Here is an 18777-nt window from a genome sequence, read left to right as displayed (position 1 = left end):
AGTCAATTTTTCATCCAGGTAACCTCATTTTTTGTATATGTTCTCCACGAGAACACCTTGATACTGCCCACATTAATGATGAAATTGCGATTTTCATGTTGCCAACAAACGCGATCTATGATCCAAAGCGGACGAATTCATCAAGGACAAAGCATACTTCCCGGGTGCCATTTGGGTTGCTTCTGATTGCAACAAACATGAGCGGGGCTGTCCCAGGTTCCAAACACCCACGTGGAATTCAACTCATCTCACACGGACCACACAGCATAATCAATATTTAAAGACTGACGAATTTTTCCATACATTCTTTTATGTGTATTGAAAAGATGATACTTATCTGTGATGTTTACATTATTTATTGTAAATTTTTTATTTTGATTTTGTGCTTTTTTGTAGCCACGAAGTTGGCGAGTTAATATTCTTATCTTTCAAGTCAATTTTGAGTCAATTTTGAATTATTTACCATTTAGCATCAAATTGTCTAGTTACGTTTCAAATCATGGTCCATGTCAACTCAATGCACTCTGCAATCAACATGGATCTGCCTAAACCGACGTAAAACTTCTCATCAATTTATCTATCGGATAAATTAAGTGACGACTTTTGCAGTCTCAAAGTCCAAATTTAACGCGTAACAGTTAACGCTTCACATAGCCTTTGTCCCTTTGGAAACGTTTACCAAAGGTTGTCCTGGACCGTTTACTATGGACTAATATCAAGCATTTCCATCTTGGTTGTATGACTGTTTTCGTTTTCATGTTCCTACTATTGTGAATACCGCATGATGTACGAAAAGAGCCAGGTTTTTAACGAGGCGAGAACTGATAGTTATCGAAACCTATTGCTACTAATTGTTTATTATTTTAAATATGTAACAGTCTTGCACTCTTTTCCGGCCAAACCTCAATCAGAACCCACATTATATTCAGCCAGAGCTTGGCGGTGTTTAATAAAATAAAAATAAAATAAGAGTTTGCACGTGTCACGTTGTGTTTTACTATATTTTCACTTTGTTTACCAAATTCATTTCGAATTTGTCCATAATTTACCCATTTTTTTTTCATTTTCCGTTCGACGATCAAATCCAGCTGTAATCTTTTAATGAAACAAATCAATTCATTAATTTATGCTCATCAACGAACGTGTTTATTATTCGAATTAGGTGATTTTATAAAAAAAAATATTCTCTCATCACAGTTTCAAGCACAATTTTACTTCGGCCCGCTATTAAATTCCCTACATTTTCCAACCGTACTATTGACATTTCATTGAAATGGCGATTTAAATTGTGATATTGGTGAACTGACCGGTAGTTTTGTCAACCGAACAATTTCTTAATGTAATTGAATCCAAATAAATTAAAGGTCTTTAGGTAGTCGATAGCATTGAGCGTTGCCTGTCGCATATATTGTCTCATATAATATCCATGTCGACTGTTTGACGCTCCGATTATCAGTAAAATTGCTGCATAGGTTATCATGGCCGCAATCCATTTATGACGATGAATCCATTTTACCATTGCATACTCCGACATATTGCTGCATTCAGTTAGGCGCGAATTTCTAGCCGCTTTCATTTCGGATCCGTAAACGATCAAGTAGCGCACACGGACTATTTCATTATTCGTTATCACAAAATATTTGTCGGGAACTCCATTTGGGTTGCTTTTTTCTGCCGGATTAAGAAAGAGAAAGTGTTGTTAGCTAATTTTCATGAAAATGACAGTATAAATTCAGTGATTGAATTTATCATCAAGATTAAGTGATAGGATTAACGATCCATAAATGATGGTTTATATTGGAATTTTACCTTTGGTATGACACTTCAAATGGATTGGATGATTGACAAATTCACAAATTGCTAAACAGGAACTTCTTCTGCCACATCGTGAATTTTCCCATCCAATATTAGTTGAACTAAACATGAGGCTGACGCTCAGCTCAGATGACAAATAAATACCTTCTCCGTATAATGCAGTCTAAAGAAAATAAATCGAAAACAAAAATTATGATATTTTTAACATTCACACTGAATAGTTCAGTGAATTTTGAGGAAATAAAATCTTGAACAATAAAAATGATCATTAATTGAACTGCCGAAAAAAAAATCCACTCACCTTGCACAAGTGCTGTTGTAGGCCATAGTTTAAAATTGAATGGAAGCTCTCGAGTTTGGATCCATGATAACCAAACGTAGTGGGATTATTCGTTTGATGGCTACGGAATTTCTCTTCGGCAATGGAATCGGACGACGTGCACACTTCAAAAATGTGAGTTGGTCGTGGGCCAGGCACAACGGAAATCACTTTTTTTAAAACGCTATCGAACTGTGTACATTTAGAATAGAAAAATGAATCAAAACATTTTGCTTAGCATCGTAATAATTCGTTGGTGATAAATTTTGGCTTTGGTTGGTTTGTATAGGCAATAAAACTATGTTCGATTTCTATCCAATTGTTCCGGGGATGAAATGAATGCGACAAAAGCCTAACTCATAGCCGGCTGCATATAATTTTTGATGTGATTCATTCGGATTGATTGCGACCCGGGTGATTCGAGCGTTTGGTGGTTGATCAACCTCTGGGCCTCGTGTATTCAATTTTGGCGACAGCACTTTATCCTCACAATCTTTAAATAAAATGCTAATGCGATCATTCGAAACAGCGCTGGACGATTGTTCGTCGACGAATACATCGGTGCTGCTGAGTACTTTCTGTTCGGAGCTTTCATCATATCGATCATAAACCAAAAGTTGTTGGAAATTAATCATAAATAAGTCGCCAATTTCGTTGCCAAAAATGCCGGTATTCAACCAGTCGCTAAACGTTAAATTGCTCGGTTCACAGTCGTTGAACAGCGTTGAATTGCTCGATTGATTGTTCGTGTATAGAATTGGTTTGATGTGAAGTCCACCATTTTGGCGCGTTAGTACCGCATCAATGATGGTCAGATAGATGGGCCAATGCAATGGCCATGTGCCCGAAATGATGCGACTCTTAAATACGGTTGATGTGAATGGGACGAGCTGAGGGTCTTGCAAATCAAACAATCGCATTCGACGATCAAGAGCACCAACGAGAATCCATCTTGCATTTCCATTATCATCGGAATGCAGATCCAATTGTGTGATTAACGATAACGAGGCCATAAAACTGCATTGTGGCAGTAAAACGGTAATACCATCGGAAGATCCTTTCTGTGTCAAATACGTCGAGTTCAAATGATCAAAATTCCAAACGGCAATTAATCCGGAATTGTAGCCGGCGCACAGCACTTTATGGCCTTTTGTACGTGACCACACCATTTGTGTAACTGTATGTGCTGGATTTTCGTCATTATTCCAACCGAGTTGAAGTCGAATTTCCGGCTTCAGTTTGATAACAGTGGGCGTATTCGTTTTGGCTCTGGACACATTGTCTGGAATTGAAATGATATTTATATTGCCAATTGTGTTTGGCAATGCAACGATTGCCAGTCGCTTTGACGCAACGTATGCATCGCTCGGGCAAAATGATGTCGAACATATTGGACCATCTTCATATGCAATGCCATACATAAATTCCGTTTTGTCGATTTGTCTGTCGGCATTCGTTGACACGCTCCACAGTTGAATCAATGACCGGCATTTGGTCATCGGTATGCTATTTGTTGCGTTAATTGGATGTGTGCCTTGACCTTGTGCACAAATCGCCAGTATTTGTGTACCATTGTACTCGCTTGGGAATGGAATCCAATCGGCTGTGATGATTTTTCCACCACAGAATATTGTCGTCGGCTCAGTGGTAACATGTGTTGATTTCACACATTCAAACAGATTCAAATTGCTCCAATTTCCATCGATGACCTCCGATTTGGCTTGCTGATACTCCGTTTGCTTTTGACACAGAAACTTTACCGATCTGGATTGCAATAGGCCAAGGAATTTGTTGACTTCACGCTGTGGCAGACGCACAATTTCGTATGTGCTTCGCATGTGACCGGTCAGAGTTAGTGCATTGAGATCGTAATTTTGTTCAACAAATTCCTTTGCCCATTGATATGATTTACGATGAAAACCGGGCCGTGAGTTCAGTATTCGTGTGTAAAATGCGGACAACATTTCCCAATAGGCTGGCGAATCTTCTTCCATGATCCGCTTCAATGGAACCGATCTTTTACGATGTATTGATTTGTTTCTCCTCGGCTCATGTTCATCATCTCCCGAATCACCGTAGCTACTGTCTGACGATGAATTTCCCGCTTTGAAATCATCATCGTCATCATTATCGTCTTCCTCCACTTCACTCAATTTCAACTCATCCGGATGTGTAGTTTCGATATGCTCAACGATTGCATTGCGTGACCGTTCCGTTTGCAGGCATATTTTACATTGAAGTATCGACTCTCTGCATTTTATGAAATGTCGACGCATTTCCTTCAGATCTGTCACGCTAAATGTACAATTTTCATTTGTACATTTGATAATATTCTCCTCACGCAACTGATTCGACCACGATTTGTATGTGCCGCCGGTGATTTTCAAGCCAACCTTTATGAAATCATCAACCGGCTTTGACGTTGGCTTCACTTTTTTAATCATCCGTTTTGGTCGACCACTTTCTGAATAAATCACTTCGATATTTTCCTCGTCTTGAGCTGCCGTTTCCACCATTTGATCGGCCTGTTGCTGGGCAAGCTCCAATCGTCGGACCGGACAAAATCCTTGCTGATGCGATGGTAAACTCACTTTGCGATACAGTTTCTTACAAAATTCACATTCAGCTTTCAACGAAGTTACTTCCTCTTCTGACAATCCGCACAGTTCAACGTGACTGATATAGCCAAGCGCTGATCTCTTTTTCTCACCACACTTTGGGCATTTCAAATATTGGATTTTATTGTATTTCATATAGCGAATCATTAGACGACCCATATTCGATGGATCTTCGACATCGAACGGTTCATCAAGGCCAACGCGAAATGTGACACCAAGATGCGTAGCTTCGTGAGCCTTCCATTTATTCTTTGGGATTTCAGCTTGACAATTGCCACACGTCAATTTGATTGGATTGACAATTTTTTCAATGGCTGGCTTTGGTTTGACTCGAGGTCTGCCGCGCTTCTTTATTATTGGTTCAAGACTGTGACTGTCAGCATCTCCGATTGAATTTTCCGTTGGTGTTGGATCCTCCGTTGGTGCTGATATTGGTATTGATTCAGATGTAGACGGAGGTGTTTGGTATTCATCTACGCTGTCACTCTTTGAAGCTGGACGGCGGCGGCGACGATGAGTACCTGTCTCTTGTGGCGTTTTGAAATGGTCTTCCAAAGACATAACTGGCATATCATCACTACTTGAAACATTTTCATCGTCTATCACTGCAATTTTGCGAGTACGACCTCTTCTCTTTTTTGGAATCACTTTTGTGGGCGTTTCTGTACACTCTTCTTGCTTCATTGTCACCTCCGCGTGCTCAATTGAAACATTTGAATCGATAGCAGAAATTTGACTTAATGTTTCATTGGGAATTAGTGACTTCTTTGGTGGCCGACCTTTGCGTTTGGGAACCATCTTTGGAGTTTCTATTTCGATCGAAATATTATCGTAGCTCGGAGATCCAGGGATTGGCTCAATTGATTGCGATTTCGTTTCTTTCGTTGATTTCCGTCGCGCCGTTGGTTTTTCAATAATTGGTGTTGAGCTAACAAGTGATGGTTCCGCTTCTGTAGCTCTGCTAACCGTGCTCTCGGCTATCGGTTTAATTGTACTATCACTCAATGTGTCAATCGATGGAATGTCATCAGGTATGACATAGTTGCCCCTTTTATCTCGACGTTTCTTCAGTGGCTTCGGTGCTATCGACTCCGTTTTGACTTCAATTTCGGGAACAATCATCGGTTCTGGTTCAGGTTCGCGCTCATTTGTCAATTCTTTTCGTGTCTTTCGTTTGGGTTTTGCCGTTGATTTCGTTTCAATATCAAACGATTTCGGTTTGATAACTCGACCAGATCGACTTCTTTTCGTCGACACACTGTTGATCACCTCATCCAATGCTTGTTTTGTTGCATCTCGGATTGAATTTTGCACGGCAAAATAATCATTTAAAATTGTTTGTTTCGGCTTTTTGCCTCTTTTACTCGCCAATGATTTGCTGTGCCCGCCAATGTTTACCACGATTGACTGTTGTTGCTCCGGCTCCAGCAGGTTACTCGTTGATTCGACTTCTGATGCTTCTGTAAAATCAATTTTCATGCTTAAATTCACAAATGAAAAGAAATCATTGTTCGTCTTTGTTTTACCTTGAATAATTTCCAGCGGTGTTTCTACGATTTTCGGCTCGACAATTGTCTTCGTTGTGATGTCTTGTGTTTGCATTGCGGTGCTTTTAATTTTATCGTCGCTTATTAAAGTTGATTTTTTCCGTTTAGAACTGATCTCAGAATTAGCACAAATTTTCCGTTTTCTTCCTGCAGGCGGTGATGGGTCTTCGATCGCCTTTTCGCATTTTGCCAAGTCTTTGGCTGGTTTACTTTCATCGACTAATTCTGTTGCTAAAATATTTGTATCGACCAATTCTGCTCTTGAAATGTCTGTATCAGCTACTTTTTGTATTAGAATGTCAGTTGTTTCTGTTGTTGAAATATCTCCGTCAGATGGTTCAACATTGGCTTCCACCGTGACCTTTTCTGATTCTTCGCGAACATTCTCAGTGTCATTTATTTCAGCTATCGACTCTGTGTTCACATCCACATCCACATCCACATCCATATCGAAATTGTCGTGATCATCATTTGAATCACTGTCGGAAATGTCATTGGTGTGAAAACTATTGCTGGTTGATACCAAAAAGTCATCAATCAACCGATCTTTGTCAACATGTTCCGTTAGCATATCGAGGAATTTCTTCTGTACGAGTCGTGGTTTTTTCGGTGCAATTTTTGGTTCGGGTGAATCTTCCGTTTCATCGGTATCCACGACTTCCCGTTCATTTTCAATTGTTATTTGAGCCTCTAAAATTAGCTCATCCAAATCGGATTCACTGTCCGACGACTGGTCGGATGGTATTGTCTCTGAAGTTGAGAATGTACTTGACGGTTCTGTGCCGTTGCCGCCGCCGCTATTGATCGCTATTGTTGACTCAGTTTGTGATGTTTCTTCCACATTTTCGGTTTCTTCGTTTTGCTCAACTTCAACTGTTGAAATATCTTTTTCTTGCTCAACTTCAACTGCTGACACTGTTGATGGATTAGTGTGTACTTCATGTTGTAAATTTTCAAATTGATTCTGTGAACATTTTAGCTCGGGCAATGAAAATCCTTTCAAAGAATCGATTTCATTGGTTTTCGGACTCAGCTCACTGTCCGGCTGTTTAACGGGAGATTTTGTGTGTTTTTTTACTAGTGAAGGTGATTTTAATGGAGACTTAGGCTTTTGAACTGTTGTGATGGGTGATTTTTCGGGCGATTTAATAGGCAATCTAACGGGCGATTTGACAGGCGACCTAGTAGGTGATTTAACGGGCGATTCCGATTGTGTGCGATTATCTGCTCTATTCTCCGTAACAGTCGTTGAATCAACTTTTTCTTGATGAACAACGACGGGTGAACTCACTTGGCTGGATGGCACTTTATCGGTGTTAACGCGTTTTATTTGGCTGGGCCTTGGCACAGGCGATACATACGAAATATGCTTATGACTAACTTTGGGTGTCGATGATGATGATGATGATGATGGTGATGTAATAACGGGGAAAATCTTCAAATCTAATTTATTTTCGCTGAGCAACACATTGGACAAAACTTGAATTTTTTTCGCTGTAGATGTTTCGTCCGGTTTTTTATGCGCCGGTGCGCTACAACCGGTCAATGCAATAATTGGTTTGACTGATGATGATGAAATAGCTGCACTTATGATTGATTTTCGTGCCGGAGATTCGATGGTTGATGTGGATGGTTCCGTATTTGTCACCGTCACCGTCACCGTTGGTTGCTTCGTTTTAATTGATGCCTTATCTTTACCATTGAATTTTGTGAGCGCCGACAAAATATTCGATTCAATTCCTAATGCTTTCAATTTTTTCGGATCTAATGACACTATTTGCTTGATGACGCGTTGTTTTGGTTCTGCTATTTGTTTACTTGATGTATTTGCGTCGTTTGTTTTTGATTTGGACGGTAATTTTGCCAGATCACCATGATGTTTTACACCATTATTCGTTTGCGAACCACTTTTTGGATCCATTTCAATTAAGAGAAAATTACAAAATCACAACAATCCCATTTGAATGAAGGAAAAAAAAAACGGAACAGTATGATGCACATGTACAAAAATCGACTTGCTACGCTATTTTACTCTGCATTACTGCCAAAATGTGACAACTGTGAGGTGTGTTTCAACTGAAATAACAACAACTGTGGTGGCAGCACTGTCCCCAGTTTTTTTTTCTCTCTTTGTTGAATGTAAATCAAAATATTGACGAATGCTACAACGGAGCAATTCAAATGGTAATGGATAACACAACACAACACAAACACACAGTTTCAATGCCTTATCACCAAGCCAAATAATTGTTTTATTCATTTTTTCTATCAATTACCTTCAATGTGGAATAGTTTACACAAAATGATACTTACATTCGTACGATTGATGCTTTTTAATATGGGTTCTTTGACGCTAATCAGGCACCAATACAACAAGCCGATAGTTTCATCGTTGATAGTATTATCTATGCTAGTTGTGTGATCGCAAAAATCTTGTAATTTTGGTAATAAAACATCAAATGCTGGAATGTATGCTATTGTCTCACGTAAACGCTCTATACATAATACTTTATTTGCGATGAATGCACTTGGAAATGGTTTGAGCAATGAATCGTATTTATAGTTATTTGCAGCGGCCACAAATAACGTCCACTTGAAGTCACAGGCATCTAAATCACTCTCAAGTATTTGTAAAAGACTCTTTGCTTTCACCAAATCCATGGATCGCTTTGTTTCGTTGGATTGTTCGCTGGAATTCATTTTGCAGCGCCTCTTGCTTTCAACTCGACTTAAATTTATCAGTCAAATTCCTGAGTTTTACTCGAATTAACTCCGAGCAATTGTTGCTGATGTTGGTGAATAGCTTTTTGTTGATTGGACGACCGTCAAATGTTGAAACATTGATCATACGTCGGTTTGTTTACCTTTTTCACAGTTCAAGCTTTCATCGAAAACAAAAACAAATACTTTCTTACTATACGTAACCCGATAGTTTGACCAAAATCAAGAACAAGACAAAGCAAAATTCTAAACAAAAATTCCTTCAATTTCACTTTATTCCGTGTATAAATGATTTGTTTTTCAGAAATAGTTTTGAGATAATTTGAACATTTTCTATTCGGTATGTGTATGTGTTGTTCTTTTTAGCCCGTCACAATGAGTGCTATCTATTTGTAATACTATAATAACAATTGGTTGAGCTGTCGTCGCTGTTCATAACCTCAACAATTGTGACTGTTCATGCGACAACAAATATCAATGACCGTTTTATGTATGAGACTCTAGTCCGAAATAATTCCATACAAACATATTTAATGAAATTTTTTTTTTTAGCTTAATCTCTATTGGCGGGAATGTCCAAATCAAATAATTGGTAATGGACATATATCACAAATTGACAATTTAAATTTATTGTTGCGTTGAAGTTTGTGCTCCCATCATATTTGGAGTGAGAAAATCAAGACTGTCCACTTCTGTAGTTTCATCATGTTGTGATGACACCGTAACATCATTGGAAACCATATGTTTTCCTAAATTACGCATTGAAACGATGACACCACGAGTAAATAATGTTCTGGTAGGATCACTGTAATCGATGCAGGGTTCAACCGGAGACAGATTTAGATCTTGAGATGGTCGATCTGGTGATGCTAGATCATCGGGCACCGTTGATGTGACAAAACTCTGCGATGATAGTATGTCGTTATATTGTATATCGGCCTCCTCTTCTTCCTCCGAAACATCTTCTTCATCGTCTGAATTCAATGTAACGATGGTTTGTTGAAGCGTAGCACTGATGCGAACGCCGTTCTGTTGAACCTTCAATGGTTGTCGTTTGTTTAAATCCGAACGTTTTGGAAGTGAAGTGGTTTTTTGTGAGTGAATTGACCGACCACTTGCCGCCGAATTATTTGAAATATTCTCATCGTTTTCCATGTAATCGATTACACCATCATCATCATCATCATCATCGTTATCCATATTGTAGTTGTTATCATTCACATCGATTTGTGATGATTCTTTTCTGTAACCGCCTTTTCCAACCGATTTATCCGGCTGTGTGCTACCTGTGTTGATGACGGTTACCTCTGAATTGTCAAGAGATGACTCAGCAACCGATTCATCGATGACCAACTTATCATTATCCGAATCATCGTCAGTCAGTTCAGCGTTGACCATTCCATCATCAACTGATTCGGCGTTTGTTCCACATTCCCCTTGATCTGCCAATGCTTTGATGCGTAGAAATCGATGCTTTCGGTATCTTTGCTCCCAATATGGAGCATGTGCATTCGCTGTACGTCGACGAACCCGTTCTTTCAATCGATTCTCATCAACGTATGTGTTGTATAACAGCAGCGCTTTTCTTTCCATATCGCGATAGATGCAACGTTTTTGCTTTGGCTCCAAATCATTGAAATTTGGTATGCCAAACATACGTTTGGGCCAACTTCTTTCGACGCCAGTACACACATTCGAACGCCCCAATTCTACCCGACATGGAACTGTCAGACACAAATCTATTCTCTCGTTTTCAGTTAATTTGGGAAGATCTACGTCCTAAAAAAAAACCAGAAAATTTGTTTGAATTTCAAACCAAGTAACAATCCAAACGGGGAATGATAGTGTTGCACTTACATCATCGTCCAATAAGGCATCTAACTGTGCATGATTCAATTCGCCGAGTTTTTCTATGTTCCATGGTTCATATTGTGGATCGTTCCAATCCAATTCTTCTACGAACAGACCTTTATTCATATCAAATTGCTCAAACTTAACTTGGACACAATTAAACGATGAAAAAAAAAACAATGAAACAAAATATATAAACTAAAGACGCACCGTATATGAGCGCGAGATTGGGATCAAAACCGTTTGACGTTTCAAATATCGTACTAAAATTTATACATCAATGTGTCAACACGGATTTTTTTTAGTACCCAGCGAATACAATTGAAAATTTAGACCAAATGTTATGTTTCATTTTGCCACCTGAAAAACTCTGGAACAAGCAACAAATTCAATTTCAAAATTCATTTGATTTTTGACATTTTTGAATGAATACGGCATGAGTTTTCATAGCATAAAATTGACATGATCGTGTTAAACAGGTTTTGACGAATAGTTATAAACACAACATGTATACATCTATCTATACATAGTTCAATGCTGGTTTCAAATTCATAAGCATATCGATACGCATATACAAATCAAAGTCAATGTTGAACGAACCAAACTGCGCAGTGTTTTGGTGTGCTTTAGCGGTGCACACAAATACCTTTACAATAGACCGAAAGCAGCAGTAGCAGCCGCAGCAGCACATCGATGACGATAATGCGAGAGAGTACGAACCATTCTCCGCATGATACACACAGTACACACTCCGCATATACTACGGCATACGGACAGACGAATGTGCGAAAAAGAGAACGAAACACACGTTACAAATACACCATCACATACATCGACTCTCAATTCATCCAGCTAAGAACGGACCAACGTTATTTCACACGAATAGACATTTGAGAAGACTCTCTACCAAACAAAGCTACAAGTGAATGATAGTCGAAGTTGAAAAAAATGTAACAAGCTGACGGATTTGTATCAATCAAATGTACGTTTTTCGTATCGAAGGTTCAAGTAAAGACGAATTAGAGTGAAAAAAAGTGGTTTTTTTAATAATTGAATTTCAAATTTTCGAGTGGGTTGAGTTATATTTGTTATGTTATTTTAGTGACATTTTTCTATTTTGCAAATTGATTGGAAAATTGCAAAATTAGTGAACAAAGTAAATATTCGTTCTCTTTGAATTTGTGTGAATTATTCTATTCTAATAAGATCGATGCCAGCAAGAGCCTTATCCATAATTGATTAGATTTCGAATAATAATCGTTGCTTAATGCTAATGCGTGTGAAATTTGTGGGTTTTAAAATACAGGCTAGGACAATATCATTTGTAACATATGTTGTGTTTGAAGATGATTTCCAAATCGATTCCACCTGTTAGGTTTTTTTTGTTTGTTTGAGCCAAGCATTCGGATCATAATCAGTAAATAGCTAAAATTCAATGTAAATTAATTGAAGGCGAAAGAAGAAAAGAAAAAAAAACAGCGATATTTATTAGGTGTTTGTTATCGTGTAATCGTAAACTGCGTTCATTTTGTGTGTGAATGTGTGAGAAATATGCTAAACGGCACGGTAGCTTTGACGGCCAACTAGAACAGGTAGATGATTGAAATGATGGAAAAAAACATATGAACATTGTGAAATTGAAAGAAAACGAAAAAGCATTCATCGTCCAACTATAGAACATGGTTACCTTCATTTGCGCGGATTGTGTTAATTTTTTGCGAATGCAAAAAAAGCCCACCGTAATGAGCAACTCATACGTTGATGAGCAACAAGCAAATGAAGAATTCGGCCTTTGACGTCATTGCGAATTACTACGAGGATAATGTATATAGAATGCATACGCGCGCAAATACAGACACAGACACACATTGTGGTTGGCACCGTTTGGAGAAAATGACAAGTTGTTACAGTATCACACACTTGTCTTGCTCCTTCAACAACCAACACCTAGCGCTTGAAAAGCGTTAACCATTTTCAATATAGTGTCCGATCGGAGTGCGGCGAATGTATTATACAGCGGGTTTTCCCCCAAACCCACCCGATTCGATTTACTTCAATGGAAAAAAAAGAATCGACTAGAATCAATTCGGTGTATAACACTGACTGAGTATGTATTTTACAATATAATTCTAGTAATTATACACGTATCACTTGATAGTTGAACTTTTGCTGGACAGACGGAAGATTCGTTTTTTCTGTTCTGTTGTTGTTTTTTTCATTGTATCGCATGAGAAGCAACATTTAATTGACGATTGTCGATGATGAAATATGTAAGCTGAATCGAATGTTATCATCACACAAATATCTCACTGCTTTCCTGTAACTGTTTCATTTTTATTGTTATCGGGAATTTGAGACTCGAATTAACTGTAATTCAAATATGCATAACAAGCAAGTAAATTAAGAGTTTTCTTCCAGTTCATCTGTTTAAAATAGGAAAAACTTGAGTAATTTGGAAAACGTTGTGTAGCAATCAAATGGGCTCTTGGAATATCTTTGAAAAAAAAAGAACGAAAATAATGAAATTATTTGGAGTGAATGATCGAATGAGAGATTTACTTTTCAATGTTCGTTTTGAATTATCAGAGACGAATCAAGACTTGATTATCAAGTGATCAAAATTCGATAGTAATGGCTTACAATTTTTTTTTTCCTGTATCCTGAAACAATTTTACATTTCGATAAGATTATTCAAAGTTAGACTTTGCACATATTTGGTATCACTAATAAAAATTGTCAAGAGAATCTAGGAAACTTGGTCATTTTGCCAGATATTTTGTTCTAGACAAGAACGAAGCTAAAATAGCAGAAAAAAAACAAACTTGTAGAGATAAACCACAATTTGATTCTCGATTCAAAAGTTGTTTTTCAAGTTGCATGCATCGCTTGGCAACAGAAATATGCTGGGTGATTTTCTGGTTTAAATATGGTTTGACCAGAAAGCGTCATTTGTAAATACCGTGACACACATATTCATATGCCTTTGTTATTTTTCTTATTTGCCTTTTAGTTTTTGTCATGAGCATCGTTTTGTTGTATTGATTGATAACTGAGGCGAAAAAAAACGAGAGTAAACACAAACAGAGTCTCCCCCTTTTGGGAACATCAAGTTGGCTATATATCAAATTTCAATTGCATCACATCAAAGATGATCGAAGCATTCCATATGGTGTCGTTGGTCAGCATATTGCTAGTTGTAATATTTGTGCATACATCGCAAGCTTTAATTGAGAATGCTGTCGGACGATTCCCATTTTTAATGCCAAATGTGCATCCATATCGGGTAAGTGAGATAACATACGTTTACTTCCTATCTAAATTGATTTCGGTCAATTTTATTAAATAGTTCATTTATACTTGGACAAAGGAAGAAAAGTTGTGACGCAATCCTTTGCTTGAATAGAAGGCAGTCATATCAGTTGTTTGTTTTTTTAGCCATAAATCAATTTGTCCTTTGATGCGAAATAGAATTCGTTGGTTTCTCAGAAAATCAATGAATGAAAAGAGCACGAACTCATCGTTATCTGTTCCATTTGGATGCGAAAGTGCGTAGTTTCACATCGTTTCAATGGCAACGATGTTAAAATAGCAAATTCAATGATTATTACAGAGAAATCGGCAATTAGAATAGAAATAGATTTCATTGCAATTTCTGACAAAGTGTCGAAATAATGAGCTTCAATCACATAAATGGTGTTGGAAAGCAATTTTCTTCCATTATTTTCTTTTATTTATGTCAACATATTATCGCGCTAACGATACCGTTCATTTGCAACACAATGCAATTGCCGTGACAAGTAATTTTGTACACGTTTTTTGCGTGTTTATTTTTCCATTCAAGTTTTATGTTGTTCTGACTCTGTCTACCAAAAAAAAAAATTACCGTTTCGAAATATATAATTCACGAAATGATCATTTTTCGACTGGAGCGTAATTTTTATGATGACGTTATAAACTAATTATTTGAATATTTTACGCCAAACGCAATGAACGAAACAAAAATATGTTAACTGAAAATCACATAGAGATTTCATAAGAAAAATTAATAAACAAAAAGAAATAATTCCCCGTAAATTGCATCGTGGGTACAAGTATAATTGGGTAAAATGATTTTGCTGCGAAATCAAATCAATAACCTTTCGGTCGCATTTGGAACAGCGTGTCGAAGCACAAATTCATGATAGAATGACTACAGATATGATTCATTATATTTTTTCTGGTTGATAAACATAATTAGGGCCTTTTTTATTGACTTTAATTAATCATTTTTGCATGAAAGTAAAATCCATTGACACTTTCTAACCGGTTGTCCTCATTTCATCGTCTCACCTGCTGGTGATAAATAAAATCCATAGTGAAGAGAAAAAAAACCATTGTTTCGTAATTCGTCAAAATTAAATAAAGCGGAGATAGAGAGTTTTGAGCCCATCGAATTTACGAACCATGAAATTAACACACAACACCTATCATAAATCAATTATTATCGCTTGTGTGATAAGAAAATGTGCCGAATCGGAAATAAACGAACGGTTTACAAACATTTTGCACAAAAATAAAACGAACTTCATTTCGTTCAAAACGTGCACACGATTTTCGATTGAAATGATAATCGTTTCTTTAAAAATAGAGTTTTCTTCGATTAGCTTTAGGTTACCTAAGATATTGGGAAATTATTTGTAAATTTTTCTAATTATATGCAATTTGGTCAAGTGGTTTAGAGGTCAGTGAAAATGATGCCGATTTTATTTGCTTTTCCAGTCGGAGCTTTACTTATGTACGCCAATCAGAGTCGACTACAGCAACAACTATTTCATCGGTGAGTGTGTTTGTGTGTGTTCATGTGATTTGAGTGGCTTTGTATTTTTCACTATGTTTTTGTTTGCCTCAAACGCCAACGCAAGATTTACTTTGCAAATGAGGGATTTGCTGAGCAAATAATCTAAAATGCGTGTTTTTTTTTCTCTGCCTCTCTAAATCTAACTGTTTGTTTTATCTCTATGTATCCAGTTGGATTCGAGCCGAACGCAACCATGAACACAGCCCATCACATGCTACTGTACGGATGCGGTGAGCCGGGCACGGTAAATCACGTATGGTATGGACAAAATGACGTGATTTCACTAAATCAATATGTTGACTAAACTCAATTTAAATTCGGTATGTCGTAGGAATTGCGGTGAGATGGCTGCTCGCGGTGAGGATGATACGCATGAGGTGGCTAGTCCTTGTGCGCAAGGCTCGCATTCACAGGTAAATTTTTTTCGAATGCATATGTCGACATTTTTTTTCGTTGTTTTTCCTTGTTTTGTTTATATTTTCTTCGATTTTCATTAAATTCGTCATTCTTGAGGGAAAGAAAATCATTAAAAAGTGTTATATTCCTGTGAATAGATCATTTATGCATGGGCCCGTGATGCGCCCAAATTGGAGCTACCCGAAGGAGTTGGATTCAAAGTAGGCAAAGACTCACCAATCCAATATTTAGTGCTGCAAGTACATTATATGCACAAGTTTCAAGGTAAATACCAATCAAAGCAGACATTATCAAAAACTAAGTGTGATCGATTCTGCTTTCTTTTCTCTCTTCACAGATGGAATAACAGATGACTCGGGAATTTTCCTCCACTACACCAAACAATTGTAAGTATTTTATTCCTCGAATTTGTACCGACTACGAAACGGCTGCATGATAATTATCGGAATGTTTTCCGTTATTATTCAGACTAAACAAACAAGCTGGTGTTTTGTTGCTGGGGACAGCGGGTATGATACCACCATATTCCGTTGAGCATATGGAAACCACATGCACCATTGATGAACCGAAAGTAATTCATCCGTTTGCATTCCGTGTGCACACCCATTCGTTGGGCAAAGTTGTGTCTGGTTTTCGCATACGCGATGGAAAATGGACATTGCTAGGTAAACGTGATCCAATGAAACCGCAAATGTTTTATCCAGTCAATACCACCGAACCAATTATGTTTGGCGACACATTGGCGGCCCGTTGTACAATGCATAGCAACCGAAAACGGCTCACATTCATTGGGTAAATGAAAAAAATTGTAATTTTCTACTTACATATGCATCTATTTATCTAATTGATTTTCTTCTCTTTTTAATGTTTGGTTCAGAGCGACAAATGAAGATGAAATGTGTAATTTCTATTTGATGTATTATGTGGAGAATGGTGATCCATTGAGTCGAAAATACTGCTTTGGCTCTGGTCCACCGAAATACTACTGGCGAAACGATGAAAGCCTACAGAATATCCCCGACGAAGAGGCCAGCCAGTTGGATGATTAGAGTGAAAATAGAAGGAAACGCACACAAACAAACCAAGTGCACACAAGTCACGTACCCATTTTTATTTGTGTTAGTGAAGAGAGAGTGAGAGAGAGAGAAAAAAAAGAGAATTGTGTAAATATTTCGTTTAGATGAATTTAAATTATCATTGTGTTTTATACCATCTCAACCGATTCCTTCGCATCTCAGTTTGAAGGAGACAAAAAAAAAACTGAAATTTTATGACAAATTGAAGGATCTGATTTTAATGGGCATTCGAATGTTGGCACACAAACAGATTGATAGGATATTTTATAGGCATGGCAAATGACAAATGCATAGCATTTTCTCTCTATTTTATTTTCTTATTTCCAACTTTTTCACATGACTTATTGACTTTGCACGCATGTAAAATATGCTTAATTGTCCAACAACAACAAAAAACGTTCAAACAAACTGCACAACAAATTGAGTTTTTGTTTTCACTTTTGCAATTTGTTTTTGTTTCACTTGATTTGAATAAGACGATGTTTCTTGTTGGTCTTGTGTTTTTTAGCACAAAACAAAATCACTTTTCGATTTGACGTGCAACAGATAACTAGTTATTTATCAGAAGAAAAAGAAAATGATGTTATTTTTGTAAGAGAAAAGAAAAATCCAACTATAGAAACAGATTTATATATATTGAGAGTCAGAGAGAATAAATATTATGGATAGAAAACAATATGAGCGGCATAATGACCAAAATGTGAAGAGTACAAAATGTTCAAATGGAATGTATATGAATGGATTTATTTTTCTGTTGCAATTATGATGAGCAAAAAAAAATCGAATAGCGGCCAAAACACAACAGATAGATAGATAGATGATGATGATGACGATGACGATGACGACAAAAGTTTATTTTTCTAATGAGCACATATTTATATTGACAAACAGTACTGAACACAATATCAATACTTACGGGTACAATAGAAGAAACAAGAAGCCATTTTTTTGTTTGTCTTCTTTTTTTCTCTCCTGAATTTGAAACCATTTAAGTTTGTCTGCGAGTGAGTTTTTAGTTGCGATTTTTCAGTTTATCAGTCAGAACATTTGTCAAATGGATTAAATTTTACTGTGGATGTTCAATAGAACAATTTGTTCTAATGTGCTGTCGTCAAATGGACACACCTACACATATCCAACCAAAAAAAAAAACGGAGTCATTTCATTATCAAAAACTATGTACAGAAATCAACATTGGAAGAGCAATTCTTCTTACTCCCCATCAGCTCATTTAATTTGAATACAAACACACAAACAAAATGAAGGAACGACATTTCAATACAAATTGCCCATCATGTTTCATCAATTAATGGACTTAAAAATACATGACTTTTTTCCATTACCATCCAAATCTATGTACTTACTACATCATGAATAAACGTGAAAAACAATTATAAAAAAAAAATCAGCAGAAGCGTTTCATTTCTTTCATTTGTAGGGAGAAAACAAGATTATTTCGGGCGATTGGCTTGAGTTCCGATGATTGAAGTCCAATCATATTCATGATAGATCAACGTTCGTCATTGATGGCATCATGACTAATTAATAACTAAAATTAATTTTTTTTTATTAAAAG

General features: G+C 37.1%; 4 protein-coding genes across 8 annotated transcripts; 1 reads left to right on the top strand and 3 right to left on the bottom strand.

The window, feature by feature from the left end:
• Positions 1 to 1115: 1115 nt before the first annotated feature.
• On the bottom strand, positions 1116 to 8552 carry LOC129576508 (uncharacterized). Its single transcript, XM_055461711.1, has 2 exons — positions 6279 to 8552; positions 1116 to 6212 (listed from the first exon to the last, which is right to left on the bottom strand). Exons 1-2 carry the CDS (start codon positions 8218 to 8220, stop codon positions 2446 to 2448), a joined length of 5709 nt encoding a protein of 1902 aa, XP_055317686.1. The 5' UTR covers positions 8221 to 8552; the 3' UTR covers positions 1116 to 2445.
• LOC129576514 (protein mono-ADP-ribosyltransferase PARP16) lies at positions 1116 to 9130 on the bottom strand. The gene is made up of 4 exons (XM_055461731.1): positions 8613 to 9130; positions 2117 to 2326; positions 1810 to 1978; positions 1116 to 1671 (listed from the first exon to the last, which is right to left on the bottom strand). The coding sequence occupies exons 1-4, from the start codon at positions 8997 to 8999 to the stop codon at positions 1319 to 1321; spliced, it is 1119 nt and encodes a 372-aa protein (XP_055317706.1). The 5' UTR covers positions 9000 to 9130; the 3' UTR covers positions 1116 to 1318.
• A 147-nt stretch (positions 9131 to 9277) lies between these two features.
• LOC129576513 (dual specificity protein kinase splB-like) lies at positions 9278 to 11145 on the bottom strand. The gene is made up of 2 exons (XM_055461730.1): positions 10878 to 11145; positions 9278 to 10799 (listed from the first exon to the last, which is right to left on the bottom strand). Exons 1-2 carry the CDS (start codon positions 10995 to 10997, stop codon positions 9648 to 9650), a joined length of 1272 nt encoding a protein of 423 aa, XP_055317705.1. The 5' UTR covers positions 10998 to 11145; the 3' UTR covers positions 9278 to 9647.
• Positions 11146 to 11184: 39 nt separating this feature from the next.
• LOC129576515 (peptidylglycine alpha-hydroxylating monooxygenase) lies at positions 11185 to 18606 on the top strand. Of its 5 annotated transcripts, none has more exons than XM_055461735.1 (9): positions 11185 to 11853; positions 13882 to 14154; positions 15630 to 15687; positions 15879 to 15966; positions 16040 to 16121; positions 16263 to 16389; positions 16463 to 16511; positions 16594 to 16917; positions 17003 to 18606. In XM_055461735.1, the coding sequence occupies exons 2-9, from the start codon at positions 14020 to 14022 to the stop codon at positions 17172 to 17174; spliced, it is 1035 nt and encodes a 344-aa protein (XP_055317710.1). In that variant the 5' UTR covers positions 11185 to 11853; positions 13882 to 14019; the 3' UTR covers positions 17175 to 18606. The 5 variants fall into 5 exon arrangements, with proteins under 5 accessions (XP_055317710.1, XP_055317711.1, XP_055317708.1 ...); XM_055461736.1 differs by having other exon boundaries at positions 11185 to 12027; XM_055461733.1 differs by having other exon boundaries at positions 11312 to 11940.
• Positions 18607 to 18777: the final 171 nt, after the last annotated feature.

Source organism: Sitodiplosis mosellana, unplaced genomic scaffold (genome assembly GCF_009176505.1).
Source record: "Sitodiplosis mosellana isolate CC-2019 unplaced genomic scaffold, AAFC_SMos_1.0 Smas_scaffold_6191, whole genome shotgun sequence".
NCBI classification, from domain to species: Eukaryota; Metazoa; Arthropoda; class Insecta; order Diptera; family Cecidomyiidae; genus Sitodiplosis; species Sitodiplosis mosellana.
This window is presented reverse-complemented; position numbering and strand designations above follow the sequence as displayed.